At 37.9% G+C, this 18,758-nt stretch overlaps 1 protein-coding gene across 6 annotated transcripts in view; it reads right to left on the bottom strand.

Moving 5' to 3' along the window:
• Positions 1-18,758, bottom strand: part of CEP112 (centrosomal protein 112) — a 300,158-nt gene that overhangs the window by 250,081 nt on the left and 31,319 nt on the right. For all 6 annotated transcript variants that reach the window (XM_088138295.1, XM_088138299.1, XM_088138300.1 and 3 more), the window contains exons 6-9: positions 14,501-14,597; positions 13,712-13,786; positions 6,121-6,168; positions 5,950-6,027 (exon numbers count right to left, since the gene is read on the bottom strand). In XM_088138295.1, coding sequence (XP_087994421.1) covers positions 5,950-6,027; positions 6,121-6,168; positions 13,712-13,786; positions 14,501-14,597 — 298 coding nt within the window. The remainder of the gene's footprint in view (positions 1-5,949; positions 6,028-6,120; positions 6,169-13,711; positions 13,787-14,500; positions 14,598-18,758) is intronic.

Raw genomic sequence — 18,758 nt, 5'->3', positions numbered from 1 at the left:
TTACATTAAATAAATGAAATGTTTGAAAGTTGTTTATAACCATGAAAATAATACAACCAGTGCTGCATTGTACAGCTAAACTTGTTCTCTATTCCACTCAAAGTTCAAAACCAGTTGCTTACAATATGTTTAATCTTAGATTGCTGAGAACATAAATAAGAAATTCACTCCTTTTCATTTTGTGGGTAGGTGGTATTCAGAATGGGTGGAGTTCAAAGGGGACTTTCCTCTTTCTCAAAATGAACCATTTCTACCATCAGTTCTCATTTGCTTTGAAATAGCTGAAAACCTGTCTGATACTTAGACATATAAACTCAGTATTTTTCCACTGATGACAGTAACTAACAATTTAACTCAATTTAGAAACACACAAAAAAGAGCTACTGAAAATTAAACACTGGTAATCACATCGCAGATTTCCACCAATATGAACATTATCACTGAAAGTCATGTGACAGTTATTATGCAGCCAAACAGGTGTAAGAATGATTTATTAATAAAGGCAAGGAAAGAAAAATGTAACACATTTAACCCAGCCAATTTTGTTTCCAAGTTATTTCTATTCTTATAAAGGGCTACACTGAAAAATCTTCTACTTGTACAAGGTGTTCAATTATATTTTTTTAGGTTATTATTATATTCAAGATCTTGGCTATAATTGAACTTAAACAAAAAACAGCATCATGTATCAGTATGAAAGCCAGTGTGATACAGTAATTGAAGTGTTGGACAAAGACCAGGGAGATCAAGATTCAAGATGATCCTCAGTCATGGAAGCTCAATCCTACTTACTTAATATGGCTGATAATACCTAATCATTATTATGTACAAATAAGGCACATATACAGTCTCCTTTGAGTCAAGCTCCTGGAAACTTAACTGACACCTCTGTGCAATTCCTTTGGCAAAACAGTAGTACAGAAGCGTCTTGTCACAGCCTTCTTTTGGGATTTTTTTTTCCAGTCTAGCCCATAGCCTTGATGATCCTTATGGTCTCCCATCCAAGTATTAAAGGACAGCACTAACCATTCACTTAGCTTTTCAAGATCATCCAAGATACACTAGGACTGCCACCTACTTGGATATATATAATATACTTACTACAATGTGCAGTTCCACACAAATCACATGCCTCCACATGCTGAACTTTCATATAAGCCAACAACAATCTATTGATACTACTTTGAAATCTTTATCTACGTGGCTAATTGAACAGTCATAGCTGAGACACAGCTTTTCATTTGATTGTTGCCCATCACTCTAGCATAATGTGTATTTGTTCAAAGACATGCATACAAGAAAATATTTAAATTAATATTATGCTCCAGTAAGAAAATCTTTTTTAAAAAGATCTAGCACTACAAAAGAAATACAGGAAAATCATAAGAAAAGCTTATTCCTAATGTTCCTAGTTAACAAAATGAATGGAATTACTTACATATAGTTGAATTTTTCATATGGAGAAAATAAAATATACTGACTCCGAGCTTCCACCCTCAAAGTACACAGATAGTCCCCTACTTACAAACGGGTTACATTCCAAGAGGCTGTTTGTAAGTCCGTTTTGTTCGTAAGTCTATCAATCAAAAAAAACATGCGCAATTCACACCTTACATAAGTGGCAGTGTTGAAATAGGCGCTTGTGGCGATGGCGTAGGCGCTTGCGGTGATGGCACAGGCTCATCCTCTGTACTTTTTTCAACCTTCCTGAAGAAGTGGTCCAGTAAACTTTGGGTGGTGGTCTTCCTTGTCTCCTCATAAACGACGCTGTAGCACTGGATTGCATCACGGACAGCTGCAGACACCTTGGTGAAGCGCTCCACGTTAGGGTCCTGCATCTCAAACAGTGATAGCACTTTCTCAATCAAGCCTCCGCCATCAGCTTGGTCTGGAACCACTTTGGTGGTTCAATCTCTTTCTCTTGTTTTTGCTGTTCCTCCAACTCCATGAGGTCTTCACTGGAGAGGTCCTCTGTCTGCAGCTAGCAGCTCATGAAAGTCTCCCTCCTCCAGGTCGAGCTGAAGCTCCTTGCTGAGGGCAACCAAGTTGCTGATAACAGCCTGCGACTCCCTTTCTGCCACCTTAAGCCCACGAGAGTCTTGAACAAACTGAGGGCACACACATTTCCACACCCCGTTCATGTTCGCAGGGATAACCTCATGCCAGGCTGCATCAATGTTCTTGATGGGCTTGTAGATGCCATAGGACTTCAAGGCTTGCTCAAGGTCATCTGTGAGTCCACTTAGGTTGCCTGGACTGCCTGCCTAAGCATGCGCCAAAGACAGTGTTTTTTGAAGGTTCCTATAATTCCCTGCTCCATCAGCTGCAGAAGGGAGGTGGTATTGGGAGGCAGATACACAACCTTCACATTCAGATGGAAATCATCCAAGTAAGGAGGATGACCTGGGGCATTATCCAATATCAGCAGAATCTTGAATTCGATGTTTTGCGCGTGGCAGTACCTCTCCGCTTCCAGGATGAAATGGTGGAAAAACCAATCCTCAAAGATGACAAGGGTGACCCAAGCTTTCTTGTTAGACTTCCACACAACAGGAAGTGAGCTTTTTGAGATGTTCTTGAGAGCTTGTGGGTTCTCAGAGTAGTAGACTAACAGCGGTTTTAGGCTCTGGTCACCAGAAGCATTGCCACCTAGCAGCACAGTTAGCCTATCCTTCCCAGCTTTGAAGCCTGGCATGGTCTTCTCCTCCTTGCTGATGTACATTCTGTCCGGCATTTTCTTCCAATAAAGCCCCATTTCATCCACACCGAATATTTGCTGGGGGAAATAACTATCTTCCTCAATGATCTCCTTGAGGGTTTCTGGGAACTCCTTGGCTGCAGCCTCATCTGCACATGCTGCCTCACCACTGACTTTCACATTATGAAGATTCATACCAACCTTAAAGCGGTGGAACCACCCCATGGTTTGCAGCAAACACGTCTTCAACAACACCTTCACTGGCCTTCTGTTGTAAGTCATGGAATAAGCTCTTAGTCTTCTCCTGGATCATCATTAGGCTAAGCGGCACACGGCGCCGATGCTGGTCATCGATCCACATGCCGAGCAGCACCTCCATCTTTCCATTACTTTCCCTCTCCTCTTGCATATTATTGTGGATTGCGCAGGCACTGAACTTTTCACATGTTCCATGATCTTGCCTTTGTTCTTAATAATAGTTCCGATAGTGGAATGATTCATGCTGTAGGAACGTGCCACATTCGCCATCTTCTCCCCCCCTCCATTTTCTTCAATATCTCCATCTTCTTGAGCATCATAATGGATTGCCGCTTCTTTGCACTACCCCCCTCCCCTTCAGGAGTCTTCTGCTTAATTGCAGACATTTGCAGTTAAGCAATTTGCAGTCGCCACACACTAATACAACCAACCATGCAAGAAGTCAGGACCAGAATTCGGCATTGGAAGTCAGTAGATGGTGGGAAAGGGTTAGTTTTCAGCGTGCTTTCTTCCAAATTCCAGCCCAACTTCCGGTGCCAACTTCTGGGTCCATCTTGTTCATATCAGCTGAAGTTCACAACTTGAAAGTTTGTATGTAGGAGACCTTCTGTATTCATTTGTATTTGTTATAATACAATTATAACAAATTTGTTATAACTATACTGAGAGCTAGCATGATATACTGAGTGGTTAAGGATAAGAACTAGGACTGGGGAGATCCAGATTCTAGTCCTGTCTTAGGCATGAAACCAGCTGGGTAACTGACTTCCTCAATCATTTCCTCTCAGCCCTAATCAATGTCAGACTCTGTGACTAGCCGGCTAATAAATAAAATCTTTGGTTGCCTCATGCACTGATAGTTCCGCTGGAAGAAAGAACTAGGCAAGCACAGTGCAAAACCAAGTGGACCTTGCAACCATGCAAGACGAATGCTAAGAATAACAACAACATGAATTGTCAGCATGCTTATACTCAAAAAATAAAAAGTCTCTACAGTATTTCAGTATTCTTAACTCTGCCCAGTATGAAATGACACTAAGGAATCAGATGGGGGAAAGTAAACCAAATACACTTGTCATGTGACCACTGATTACAAGTCCCTGTTTATTTTCAGTATTATCATTTAATCACATCAAACTACTTACCAAATCATGTTATATTTGCAAGCTTCTCATAGAAGCCACACATCAAAAAAGCATGTGAGCTTCTGGCAGACAACAAAAAATAACTCTGGATGTGGAGAAGACTCAGAACCAGAACAAATTTAAGAATAAACTTAAGGTTTAGGTTCAGGAGAGGTCTCTTCCTTTAATGTACACATATGGCATTACTAGGGAGTGTATTTCAGGGCTAGTTTGTCCTCTCAGGAAATAAAGATTTCATTACATGCAGGGCTAAAAATATCAAATGAGAGCAGTCACTTTCAATTGTTCTATATAATATATTCTAACACAGGAAAGTTATTAGAACAACAACCATCAGCAAGAACCCAGGAATAACAAAAGCAACTAAAATAAAGTGACTACCTCAAAAAATTAGACAACATTCCTCTATTCAGCCAATGAAAGTATTGGTTGCATTTCTGCAGTTATATACTGTATAACTGTCTAATAGACTTCAGTGGAACTCATGAATAAATAACTGTGTGCCTGCTATTAATTTTGAGAAAATGTATACAACTTGATTTAGACAAAATAAGTCTCAAAGCATGTTTAATTAATTAAATGGCTTTATATCCCACCTTTTGTAGAGGAGTTACAAAAGTGTCAAGTGACTCTGGGCAGCTAACACTACATAAAAGCACAATATATAATAAGCATCAATAAATAATACTATAAAAAAACTACAGCAGCAGCCAAGGGCAAAACTCAATCAACAATACAATGAAAACATCTCACAGGCTCCAGCTAACCTCCTAGGAACAAATCCATGTCTTTAGAACTTTCCAAAAAGCCAACAGTCTAATCTCGGGGGTGAGGGGAGGGGTGTTCTAAAGGGCGGGGCAGAAAATACACACTTTCAGGTCCCACTAGTTGTCATTCTTTAATCAATGGGACCTGGAGCACCTCTCCTGTCAGACCTTGTGGGATGGACAGAAACAACATGAGAGAGGCAGTCCCACAAATAACCTGGCCCTATGCCATGAAGGGCTTTATAACAGCCAGCACCTTGAATTCCACTCAGAAGCTCAATGGAAGCCAGGGCAGCCCATGAAGCAGAGGTGTAATATGGGTGTACTGAGGTGAACCCATAACTGCCTACATTGCTATGCTCTGGACCAACTGCACCTTCTGAATGTTCTTCAAGGGCCGCCCCATGTAGAGCACATTGCAGTAATCCACTCAAAAGGCGACTAAAACAAGAGTGACCATAAGCAGTGCTTCCTGGTCCAGTAAAGGGTATAACTGGTATACAAGATGAAGCTGTGCAAAAACCCTTCTGGCTACAGCGGCTACCTGTTCTTCAAACAGGAGCCATGAGTCCAGGAGGACCTCCAAATTGCACACCAATACTGTTTGGAGTAGTACAACCTCATCCAGGACTACCACCAGATTCAAGAGGCCTTAAAACTCAAAGTCACTCAGTCTTGCTAGGATTGAACTGAAGCCTATTCTTCCCCATCCAGACCCCTACAGTCTCCACAGCATCATTTGCTCTGGGGCAGAGATGTAAAGCTAGGTGTCATCAGCATACTGATGATACTTCACTTTGGGCCACTAACTAATCTCAATGGCTTTATGCAGATTTTTTTTTTAAAAAAAAATCCCCTTCCTCTACAGCTTGTTTTTTTAAAAAAATAAGTATCATTTTACTAAAGCCCTTTTTATCATAGTGAAATATATGTTTTGCTCCACCTCTAATGCCATATCTGTGGGCAAAATTAGCCTCTGAAACTATACTTGCAAGACCTCTATGTTTAACTCATAAGCCTACATATCTATTTTTTTTCTTTAAGACAGAGATTAACATATTATGAAAACAAAAAGCGTTACCTCCTTTTCATGTATTCGGAACAATGTTTGTTCATCTCGAGTAGTGCTGTTTTTCGCCAAACCTAACTTGGGTGACATCTATTATAAAAAATAATATTTTATATTTAACACCATGGTTAACGCACAGAAAAACTATGACAAGACAACCAAAAATAGCAGAGCAGTACATACCAATGAAAGGGATACAGGCTTCTCACGTAAATATCTAGGATTTTCGAGCTGAAAAAGATACATTAAAAGAAGTTTAACAAAGATTTTCTGAACTGATAAAGTTTAGATAAGGGATTACTTCCAATATGTTTAGTTTAAAGGGAAAGTGCTAAGTATTTTCTGAAAGATACATCTTAAAAAATCTCATACTAGATTCATGAACCCAATTGCACAGCTTTCAGAATCATAGTCCCTCAAGCAAACCTTCACAAAGTTATGTGAAACCAGGAGGAAAAGTGAGATATAAATGGAATGAAAAAAGCTCACATTTAAAAGATTACATGACAGAGAAACAAAAAAAATGACACTATGGGAATTACTCCTCTTCGCTCTTGAAGCTTAAGGTTATGGTATCCTAAAGAACATCTGAGATTGTTTGGGAGGCTTCTTCCTCCTCCTCCTAATGGAAACAATTTTATCAACAGAAGTATCATCTAAGATTTCACTCAACATATTTTTCAATTATTTTCCTTAAATTTATTTAACTTTTCTCAATGGTAGTAAACATTTTTCTGGCTTTTCCTATCCTTCCACTCACTCTGTTATCCCGACAACATATCTGTGGTTTAAACTGAAAGGCTATGAATGGTTCATGGTGAGTATACCTGCCAGCTCACAGACCTATTCTTTTTACATCTTCTTTAAACAGCCCAACAATTTTTTATTTCAAACACAAATCACACTGTTTCATTTGTAGAGACAGCGCAACTGTGCAAATTAGCACCTTCAGCAAATATCTACAAAACGTTTACCTATTTTACTTTGTTATTTTAAAAATGTATATGCCACTCCAATTAAAGATTCTGGATGATTTCCAATATAAACAAACCAAAATACAATTATTCATAAATAATCAATAAAATCAAACACTAGCATGAATATACAGCAAAAATTCCAGCCAGCAATTTGGATGACACACACACAAGCTATTTTCTCCTTTATATCATTATATCTATGTGTATCTGATGAAATGATCCACAAGAATTCAGTTGATAATAAATTTGATCTTCAAGATGCCTCCAACTCTAATTTTGCTGTAGAAAGCCATTTGGTATATTTTGCATCTGTCATAACCCAAAACTATTTTTGTTCTGCTAAAAAAATTATTAAAAATTAACAAAAGAAAATTAATCTTCAAGGTGCCACAAAACTCTAATTCTGCTGTAGAAAACCAGCCCAACTATTCCTCCAGAACTCACAGCTGTTTTGTTATGTTTTTCTGATTAAAAACCAGCAAAATATATATTTGAAGATCTGCAGTATTATTAAAGGAAAAATAATTTCTATAAAGTAAGCTTTGAAATGGAAAGCAGAATATATTTTGTATTTATCATATCCCAAAACTATTTTTATTGTGCTGAAGAATTATAGATTGAAATGTTTTAACTTGTTGGTGTTCACTGGCTAGGATGCAATAAACCATGGAGTCTAATTTTATGTACCTAGAATCACTCTGGACTTGTCACTTGAATAAATTTTCTCCATTCACTATGCAAGCCAATTTTGAAAGAAGAATCAATTCAAAAGTACCTTATATGACAAAGAAGCTTGGTATTAATTAATGGGGGGAAAGGAGAAAATGTACTTCACAAATCAAATGTTTGGGATATGCCTACATACTCTTTGAATCTTGACCTATAATGTTGTCAGTTTATCTTTCAAGTATCCTCACTTAATAACACTTAAGTTCTGTTTCCTTCTTTTCAAATCCATTTTTAAATTCTAGCTTTAAGTATTTCCTGAGCTGAAATATAGTTCTACAATTAAATCTGTTTAAATTAAAGACGTGAACTTCCTATTTCAAAGAATAAAGTGTCAGCCACTGAGAATCATCACAATAAGTCATAGACACACAAAAATACAGAGAATCCCAAACCACAAATTCAAGACAAAGGAAAACAACCAAAACTAGATTTTATGAAGGAAAGAAAGTCCAGTTTTAAAGTCAAGTTTCGGATACATGGTTCTCAGAACTATTCAGTGTACAGGTTGAGGCCAGGATCAGCTCTAATGAAATACATACATAATGCTAAAATCCTTCAAGAGACATGCAAATATAGGTAGTCCTTGTTTAACAACCACTCATTCAGCAACCATTTGAAGTTACGACAGCACTTAACAAGGAGACTTAGGACTGGTCCTCATAGCTGTGGCCGTTGCAGCATTCCCACAGTCATGTGATCATGATTCAGGCAGTTGGCAACCAGCTCGCAATTACGATGGTTGCAGTATCCCATGGTCACACGATCACCATTTGCAACCTTCACTGCCAGTCTTCAACAAGCAAAGCCAATGGGGAAGCCAGCAGAAAGTCACAAATGGCAATCACATGACATCATACCTAACAACCACAAATGGTTCATTTAACAGCAGCAACCACAACTATTATCGTAAGTCAGCATGGCCACGTGATGTTGCAACCATATCACTTAACAATGGAATTGCCAGTCCCAATTACCATCATTAAGCAAGGACTACCTGTAAAGACCTCCTCCTCATTGATAATTTGAATTTAAGATATTTCTCATTTCCATTTGAGCCAACGAGAACATGCACATTTAAGGCCACTGCTAAACAGATTTTCTTCAGCTGTTATTATTATACATATGCAGGCATACATACCACATATTAATATTTGTTTTCAAATTATAATTCCTAAAAAATAAAACATTCTTCAGAGGAACAATATGAGTTTGCATTGTTAACAATTCCCTACTATCACTCAAATTTACAAACCTTTATCTTATTATATTGTAAGCTTGCAGGAAAGATGGATATTTGTTTTTATTTTTATTTAATTTATTTTAATCATTTTAAAATATTCTTGACCACTTTTGTTCTTTAACAGCAACTAATCTAAATGGGAATTTTGTGAAAATGATTAATATAGAATCAAATGTTCAGGTTTTAACTGCTATATTCCCTAGCCTTAACATAAAAACAAATGTTTTAATATAAAACACTTCATATAAAACCCCAGCCTTAAATATGCAAATAAACCAGAGTCAGCTAGGAATGGAATAGGTTACAAATATATGAAATAAACAAACATGCAGCTATTAATGGAAATGGACAAATATTTTGCATATTTTAGTTGGCATAATATGCAATAAATGAATTTTAAAATAAAGCTGTGAATGAGAAAGGAAAACATCACTTGGTCACAAATAACCAAAATGTGATGAGGTGACTTCTTTCCACAAAGCCCTGCATTTTCTAATTTAGAGGGAGCAGTTAACCTTGCAGTTAAATGCTCCTCATCCATAACATTGTGAACTGCATTCACTAAAATTAATCTGTACTTATGCTCTATCTGAACCTTCATTCATCATTATCAATTGGCCGATGCAATTTCTCATTTCTCAGTTAGCAGAATAAAAAAAAAATAAAGACACCCAATTTTCAAAACAGATAACATAATCAAATAAAAAGCATGAAATTCGAGAGAGAGGGAGGGAGGGAGGGGGAGAGAAAGAGATGCACAGGAGGATTTCAATCAAAGGCTTTATAATTTCTTAAATTTCCTGTTAATTAAATAAGTCTATTAGTTAAACAAGCAACATATTATAACTCAATATTGTTAACATCTGCGCATGTAAGTGAAGACATACAATGAGAAAAATTAGGGGAGAACTTTTTAACTTTTTAAAAGTAATAGGATCTAGCGGAGTTACAATTATTTCAACTTACTGTGAACATAAATTTCAGGCAATGGACCCAATGGAGTTCCAGAGAGAGCTTGGGGTTTTCCTTGAGTATCTGCTTGGCAGTTCAGCTGAGGCCCTAGTCGCTGCCTGGAATGGGTAGATGACTGGGGCCTTGGATCGCATCACTCCTATCCCAAGGCTGCACCTTGGTTTACCAAGCAGCTAGTCTGGAGCACCACTGGAAGAAGACTCGAAGCAAGACTCACTGGACATGGGTATGAGCCCATATTAGGGATTACCTTGTAGCAATGAGGGCAACAAAAGTCAATATTTCTCTGCCCTTATTGCACAATCACCATTTGCAACCTTCACTGCAAACACAGTGCAAACACTGTGGCTGTGTTTACAGTGACCCACTGTATTATGCTTATTGTCTCTTCTAATTCTAATCTTCTAATTACGTGCCATCAAGTTATTGTGGACTCTTAGAAATCACATAGATAGATTTTGTCCATGATGATCTGTTCCTAACTGGTCCTTCAGTTCTTCCAATGGCTTCCAATCTTCCACTCATGGCTACTGCAATTGAGTCTATCCATCTTGCTGCTGGTCATCCCTTTCTTTTTTCCCACCTTTCCCAGCATTAGAGCCTGAAATTCTTTGTTCAGTTTTGTCCTTGTCATCTCTCTTGGGTTTGGTTTCTCTTCCTGGACATTACCATTGTCTGTTCTGACATTCAACTTGCTTTCCTCTATTTTTTGGTCTTTGCAGTCTCTTTTCACCTTAACAACTTTTTTTATTTCCTTCTGCAATTCCTCTGGTTCCCTATAAATGAAGTTCAGGACTATAAAGCAATTTCTGATGTTCTCCTTGAAAATGTTGGCTCAAGATCACAGCAGGAAAATTGGTTCTGTTATTTTGCTTTAGCTTGACTTGGAACTTGTAAGTGAGCAGTTTGTGATCTGTTTCACAATCAATACATGGTCATGTCTTTGCTGTTATAACTGAGCGCTTTCAACTCCTTGTACCAAGAACATAATTAATTTAATTTCTGTGTAGTATGTCTGGTGATGTCCACATACATAGGCATTGTTTTAGTTGTGGGAGGACTGTGTTAGCAATGAAGAAATCACTGGATTGGTAAAAATTTGTTCTCCTGCTTCATTTCTGTTTCCTAGGCCATATAGTCCAATAACATTTTCCCCCTTAATATTTGCAGCTCTGGTATTCCAGTCTCCAACCACAAGTAGCACATCTTGCTTGTATGTTCTGCCAATTTCAAATTCAACTTGATCAGAAAACTCATCAACCTCCTCTTCTTCTGCATCAGAGGTTGGAGTATACTTGGATAATCATCATATTAAAAGGCTGTCACAAAATTTAATGGATGTTGTTTGGTCACTGATTGTATCCAAGAGCTAACCTTGCTATATCCTTCCTCACTATGAAAGCAATGCCATTTCTTCTTTATTTTTCATGATCTCAGTAGTAAATAACATGACCTCCTGACTGAAAACATCTAATTCCAGTCCATTTCAAGTTGCCGATGCCTAAGATGTCAATGTGTAGTTGATTCATTTCATCTTCACTATGTTGAGCTTTCTCATGTTCATGCTCCTTATGTTACTTAGTTTCACTGTAATTCTGTCTTTGCAGCTTTGGATTTTCTTTTTCTGTATGGCAACATCAGCAACTAGACATCCCAAAGGCATTAATCTAGCCACATCATAAACACCACTGGTACTCTGAAAGATCCTCAGCTTTTCCTCAGTAGCAGTTTGAGGGCCATCTTTTTTTTTAGCATACACATGTGACATGTAACAGAAATTAATTATAATAGCAACAACACACTATCAGGAAAAATATCATCATAGATAATGTGATAAAGCTTCATTAAATTTTCCCTTGGAATTATTTTTGAAAACATGCATAATCTCTCTTGATATGTTTTTTTTTGCATTTATTTTTACCCTGTGGACAGATTTTATGTTTTATTTATTATTTACATAGTTTATATTCTGCTCAATTCTAAATACTCCAGGCAGCTCACATAAAATATTATAAATATCCTAAAACAGTCAATTTAAAACAACAAATATATTTAAAACATAATTAGAAATTAGAAACAACCCACTAGAGCACCTTAGGCACCAGAAACAAAGAATCTTTGCCATCTTCCTAAATTCTAAAAGTGCAAAGGTAATCATGACCTTGGGGAGGTAGACTACTTCAGTGACAGATACTTTGGGGGAAAAAAAAGACTGATTCAGGACTCCCAAACCTTAAAAGTCCCAAAGCATCACTTTGGTGGGTCTTCTGAGACTCATAGCTCCTGCTTGAGGAGCAGGTGGCAGCTGTGGTCAGGAAGGCCTTTGCACAGTTGCATTAGTGCACCAGTTGTGCCCCTTCCTAGATAGAGAATCCCTTCAAACTTTCAAACAATCATTCTTGCCCTGGTCACCTCACAGCTTGATTACTGCAATGCATTCTACAAGGAGCTGTTGTTGAAAACCACCCAAAAGCTTCAATCTGTCCAGAATGAGGCAGCATGAGCAGTGATGGGCATGCTTTGGCACACCCATGTAACACCTCGGCTCCATGAGCTTCATTGGTTGGCAGTTTGCTCCCAGGTATGATTCAATGTGCTAGTCATTAACTCATGGCATAAGGCCCAGCTACCTGAGGGACTGCCTATCTCCCCTAGTATCTGCCCAACCACTTCAGTCCAGGAGGCATGGCAAGCTCTGGGTAAACAATGCCATCTACTGGGATCCTGGAAGCACGCCCTGCCATAGCACTTGCCCTCTGGAATGAGGTTCCCCCAAGATCCAGGTGGCTCCCACTCTATTGACAATTCACAGGACTTTGAAGACCTGGTTCTTTGCCCAGGCCTTTGGCTTGGATGGGTATAGACCGTTTTGAAGAGTGTTTGTGTGTTTTTTGATGCCTGGTTTTCCCAGCCCTGCTTCTTATCGCTGTACTGTTTTTATTGTTTGATATTTTTTATGCTTTTTGTGAACCGCCCAGAGTCATTACGAGTTGTATAGTACATAAATTGAACAAATAAATAGATACATTTCAAGATTTTAGAAACTTATTTAGTCCCCATAATAAACTGTCCGTCAATAGAAAAATCCAAGTAATTTGACCAACAAACTGAAGAGATTGGAGAGACTGAGGCTGAGCCATCTACCAAACCCTTAATTTGACATTAGATAATGCAGCACTTCAGATTTGAAAGCAAAGAGATGCTTTAGAGTTCACAGGGTTGCAAATGTAGAACCTTTCTGAAATTCCTTAAACAGTTGTACCAAATCCTGAAATGACATAACTATCTGACATATCTATTAGATAACTATCTGACAGGAGGAAAAATAGTGATTTTCATTAAAAAAAAATTCCCTCATACAAACATAGCCTCCTAATACCATCAAATGAAACACATGAAAGCAGCAAAAAACCATCATCCTGTATCCTTCCAATCTCATATGATATTATGCACAACTCTCTGCAGTTCCACTGACCTTTTAATTTCCTGTTTCCATCATCTAACAAGTTTTGAAAGAGATCAGATATATTTGATGTGCGAATAGCTACTAGTCATGATGGTTATATACCACCCCCAGAATTAATCACATCTCTGAATACCAGATGGTGAAATACAGAAAGAGATCTGTTGCTGTACATCTTGCCTGTGGATTTACTAGAAGCATTTAGTTAGACACTGTGGAAAATAGAATTTTGGATACTTGAGTACCTTTAAAAATACCAAGATTTATTTCAGTTTCTTTCCAACTCATTTTAAAAGATCATATGCAAAGTTACGATACACATACTGAATGCAGGGACTAAATTATTAACATTTATTTTGAAGTCAAAAAGTGAAGGAAAAAAACAGAACTTACCCCAAGATTCCAACTGTTCAGACGAGCTTCAAGGTCACTATCATCAAAAGAAATTTTTCTTGTACAACAATCTCCCTGGAACATTCAATTTACAGGTACAATGTTTTAGCAGCAAATATGGAAAAACAGAAAAATTAGAAGGAGAAAACATTTTGTTAGAGATTTTATTTCTGGAAACAGTACATGTACATATTGCCTTGCAATTTCTTAATCTAAATAAGGAATTATTTCCACATAACTGGTAGTTGTGGCTGGGGAGGGTTAACTTAGCCTGGGCAGGTCTCTCTGGGGAATCTTTGCATCAGGGAATTGTTTATAAAGGCCCTGAAGGGAATGGGAGAAAGTTCTGGGAATTTAGTTAATTAAGTTGAGGAGAGCTGTATAATTTTCAGAGGTCTTGGTCTTTCCATCCCATTTTATTTATTATGCTAGGACATTTTGATACAGGATAAATAAATTATTCAAAACAGACATCTTCAAATGACTATTGTTAAGAAGAGGCCAAAAAAGCCTGAATACTTTTTACCTTAGTGTTGAAAAATAAAACTATGTACTAGCTGTTTCCCATATTCTTTATTGGGTCCAACTCAGCACTTTTCTTCAAAAAAACTGATGTAGTTTAAGATTCTGCAATATACACGATTTATATGCTTATTTTCTGACATCAATTCTGCCTTTTTTCTGTTTTAACTTCTTGCATGTTACATTCAAGAATTTTCCATGACATTATTAAAATAACTATATAAAACTTAAAGAAAACTAGTTACTGAAAATATGGAAAAACCTTACCCTTGTCTTTGATGGAAAATTCTCATCTTCTGACAAATGAGGAGGACTCATAGAATGTGACTTTAGGGCTAGTTTTCCATTGCAGGTATATTGTTCCCTGCAATAAATACCAACAAACAGAACATACTGAAAATTCTGTTTTCTTAACAGCTCCTTAATACCTGTTTCTTTTTTATGTTTCTACCTTGTCTTTCTACTTCAATGCTATATGCATTTTTAAAAAGCACGGAAGTAAAACAATTAAACCAATCATCATAATAAACCAACAAAAAGGTGAGGCAATATGAAAATAAAAATTGCATCAGTTAGCATTTGATCCTCCTAACCCTTTTGTAAAGCAACTTGCCTATAAAGTTTATAATATTTGCTTCCAAAAACTATATTGCCACTGTAATAGCAAAATCAACCCTCAACAAATCACAAAAGTTATGCATAAAATGAAGAATCTTGAGAGAGCCACTATTACACATCTCAAGGAAAGAAAGAGGGGGAAAGACAGTATACAGTAAATACTTACTAGAGTTTGTAGAAAGTTAAATCATACTTCACCTAGTCCAAACAAAGCTGTCCTGTTTCCATTTCAATTATTATAAAATCTAGGGAGGGATCTAACTTGTTTACCCTGTTGTCTTAAGAAATGCCCTAGAAAACATGGAAGCCTGTATGTTCTTCTTTGATAGAATGTAGAACTTTGAGTTGATCTAACAAAGATCTGCTCTAAGTGAATTTTGAATCATAAGGTAAATCAACATTTCATTTTTCTACCTTTCTTTTTTTTTCAGTTTAACAAAAATCTATGTTGTCCTTTCTTTCTTTTTAATCACATTAGAAATCAATTTTCTACTCTAAAGTTACCAAGTTTGTTCTTTTAGAAAAATGTAGCTACCATTTTTAATGTTTTAATAATCAAGGAAGTTACCCTACCTTAATATTAACTGTTACTCCTGTTTCAAAATAACAAGTCTTGTTTTCATAATCAAGGAAGTTAGAACTATTAAAAAGTGATTTAGATTTTAGAACCACTGTATTTTAATATACTATTTTCAGCTTTCCTATTTTTTTAAAAAACTAACATTTTATAAGGAAGACAGAAGACTGTAAGCAAACTTTCCATATAGTTGAATAATAGATGAAAACAACATGAAATCTGCTTAAAAATTAAACATTCTTAAATTATTAAACATTCTATTTTTCTAATTCTTAAGCACATTATCAAAGTATGTTAGAAGTATGCATAGTACATTACATTTTCATAGGGCACTATTACAATAGTTCTTTATTACAACTATAGGCTTCCCTTGCTTTATGCTAGGGTTACACTGCTTGAAAACCTCACATAAATTGAACCAGAGGAAAAAAGGGGGTCGAGGAGCACGGATGTCAAATTTTGTAACCCAAATGCATTGACTAATGTGCTCATAAATTTTAGAGCCTTATACTTAAGCACTATGTTACTCAAACACGTTTTCTTCCTCGTCTTGTGTCGTCTCACCTTTATTAGCACTTTTTGTAATGTTGCACAGATAGTCCTTACTTACCGACCATTCATTCAGTGACCATTCAAAATTACAACAGTCCTGAAAAAATAACTTTACAGCCCGCTTATGACCTTTGCAGTGTCCCTCAACCACATGATTGCCATTACAATCTGTACGCATTGTCCTGTGCCTGACCTGTGTTTTTTTCTTTCTTTCTCCCCATGCAGAGCAGAGAGATTGGAGAGAGGGATTGCAAGAAAGTAAGCTGTTTGCTCTTCTACACATCGAAAGCAATGTGATTGTGTCAGCAGCCCAGAATTGGGAGCTGCAGGCGTGCTATGCAAACAGCTTACAGTTGTTGTTGTTTAGTCGTTAAGTCGTGTCTGACTCTTCGTGACCCCATGAACCATATTGCGCCAGGCCTTCCTGTCCTTCACTGCCTCCCTGAGTTTGCTCAGTTTCATGAGCTCATTGCTTCAGTGATGCTATTTAACCATCTCATCCTCTGCCGTCCTCTTCTCCTTTTGCCTTCAATCTTTCCCAGCATCAGGGTCTTCTCCAAAGAGATCTCTCTTCGCATTAGGTGACCAAAATATCTGAGCTTGAGCTTCATTATCGATCCGTCCAATGAGCAATCAGGGTTGATTTCCTTTAAGATTGACTGGTTTGACCTCCTAGCAGTCCAGGGGACTCTCAAGAGTCTTCTCCAGCACCACAGTTCAAAGGCATCAATTCTTCGGCGCTCGGCCTTTTTTATGGTCCAGCTCTCACAGCCATACATTACTACTGGAAAAACCATAGCTTTGACTATGCGGATCTTTGTCGGCAAGGTGACGTCTCTGCTTTTTAATATGCTATCTAGGCTTGCCATAGCTTTCCTCCCAAGGACCAAGCGTCTTTTAATTTCATGGCTGCAGTCTCCATCTGCGGTGATCTTGGAGCCCAAATAAATGAAGTCTGTTACTGCTTCCATTTCTACCCCTTCTATTTGCCAGGAATTGATGGGTCCAGATGCCATGATCTTAGTTTTTTTAATGTTGAGTTTCAAGCCAGCTTTTGCACTCTCCTCTTTCACCCTCATCAAGAGGCTCTTTAGTTCTTCTTCACTTTCTGCCATTAGGGTGGTATCGTCCGCATATCTGAGGTTGTTGATGATTCTCCCTGCAATCTTAATTCCGGCTTGTGATTCTTCCAGCCTGGCATTTCTCATGATGTACTCTGCATATAGGTTAAATAAGCAGGGTGACAGTATACAGCCTTGTCGTACACCTTTCCCTATTTTGAACCAATCGGTTGTTCCATGACCGGTTCTAACTGTTGCTTCTTGGCCCGCATACAGATTTCTCAGGAGACAGGTAAGGTGGTCTGGTACTCCCATCTCTTTAAGAATTTGCCACAGTTTGTTGTGATCCACACAATCAAAGGCTTTTGCATAGTCAATGAAGCAGAAGTAGATATTTTTCTGGAACTCTCGTGCTTTCTCCATGATCCAGCGAATGTTGGCGATTTGATCTCTAGTTCCTCTGCCTCTTCGAAACCCAGCTTGTACATCCGGTAGTTCTCGGTTCATGTATTGCTGAAGCCTAGCTTGTAGGATTTTGAGCATAATCTTGCTAGCATGTGAAATTAGTGCAATTGTGCGATAGTTTGAGCATTCTTTGGCGTTGCCCTTCTTTGGAATTGGAACATAAACTGACCTTTTCCAATCCCGTGGCCACTGTTGCGTTTTCCAAACTTGCTGGCACATTGAGTGCAGCACTTTAACACCATCATCTTTTAGTATTTTAAATAACTCAGCTGGAATACTGTCATCTCCACTAGCTTTGTTGTTAGCAATGCTTCCTAAGGCCCACTTGACTTCACTCTCTAGGATGTCTGGCTCAAGGTCAGCGACCACACCAGTATGGACATCGGGGACATTAAGATCTTTCTTGTATAGTTCTTCTGTGTATTCTTGCCACCTCTTCTTAATCTCTTCTGCTTCTGTTAGGTCCCTGCCTTTTTTGTCCTTTATCATGCCCATCTTTGCACTAAACGTTCCTTTCCTATCTCCAATTTTCTTGTAGAGATCTCTAGTCTTCCCCATTCTATTGTTTTCCTCGATTTCTTTGCACTGTTCATTTAAGAAGGCCTTCTTATCTCTCCTTGCTATTCTCTGGAAATCTGCATTCAGTTGCTTATATCTTTCCCTTTCACCCTTGCTTTTCGCATTCCTTCTTTCCACAGCTATTTGTAAAGCCTCATCAGACAGCCATTTTGCTTTCTTGCATTTCTTTTTCCTTGGGATGGTTTTAGTTGCTGCCTCCTGTACAATGTTACGGACCTCCGTCCATAGTTCTTCAGGCACTCTGTCTACCAAATCTAATCCTCTAAATCTATTCATCACCTTCACTGTGTACTCACAAGGAATATGATCTAAGTCATACCTGAGTGGTCTAGTGGTTTCCCCTACATTCTTCAATTTAAGCCTAAATTTTGCAGTAAGAAGCTCATGATCTGAGCCACAGTAAGCTCCTGGTCTTCTTTTTGCTGTCTGTATAGAGCTTCTCCATCTTTGGCTGCAAAGTATATAATCAATCTGGTTTCGGTATTGACCATCTGGTGATGTCCATGTGTAGAGTCGTCTCTTGTGTTGTTGGAAAAGAGTGTTTGCTATGACTAGCTTGTTCTCTTGACAGAACTCTATTAGCCTTTGCCCTGCTTCATTTTGTAGTCCAAGGCCAAACTTGCCTGTTATTCCGATTACTCCTTGACTTCCTACTTTAGCATTCCAATCCCCT

Source organism: Python bivittatus, unplaced genomic scaffold, assembly GCF_059951505.1.
Source record: "Python bivittatus isolate LINGU-HERP-01145 unplaced genomic scaffold, Pbiv_v1 ctg000220_np1212, whole genome shotgun sequence".
Classification (NCBI taxonomy): Eukaryota; Metazoa; Chordata; class Lepidosauria; order Squamata; family Pythonidae; genus Python; species Python bivittatus.
The sequence above is the reverse complement of the archived record's forward strand: the minus strand, read 5'-3'. Positions and strand labels throughout refer to the sequence as shown.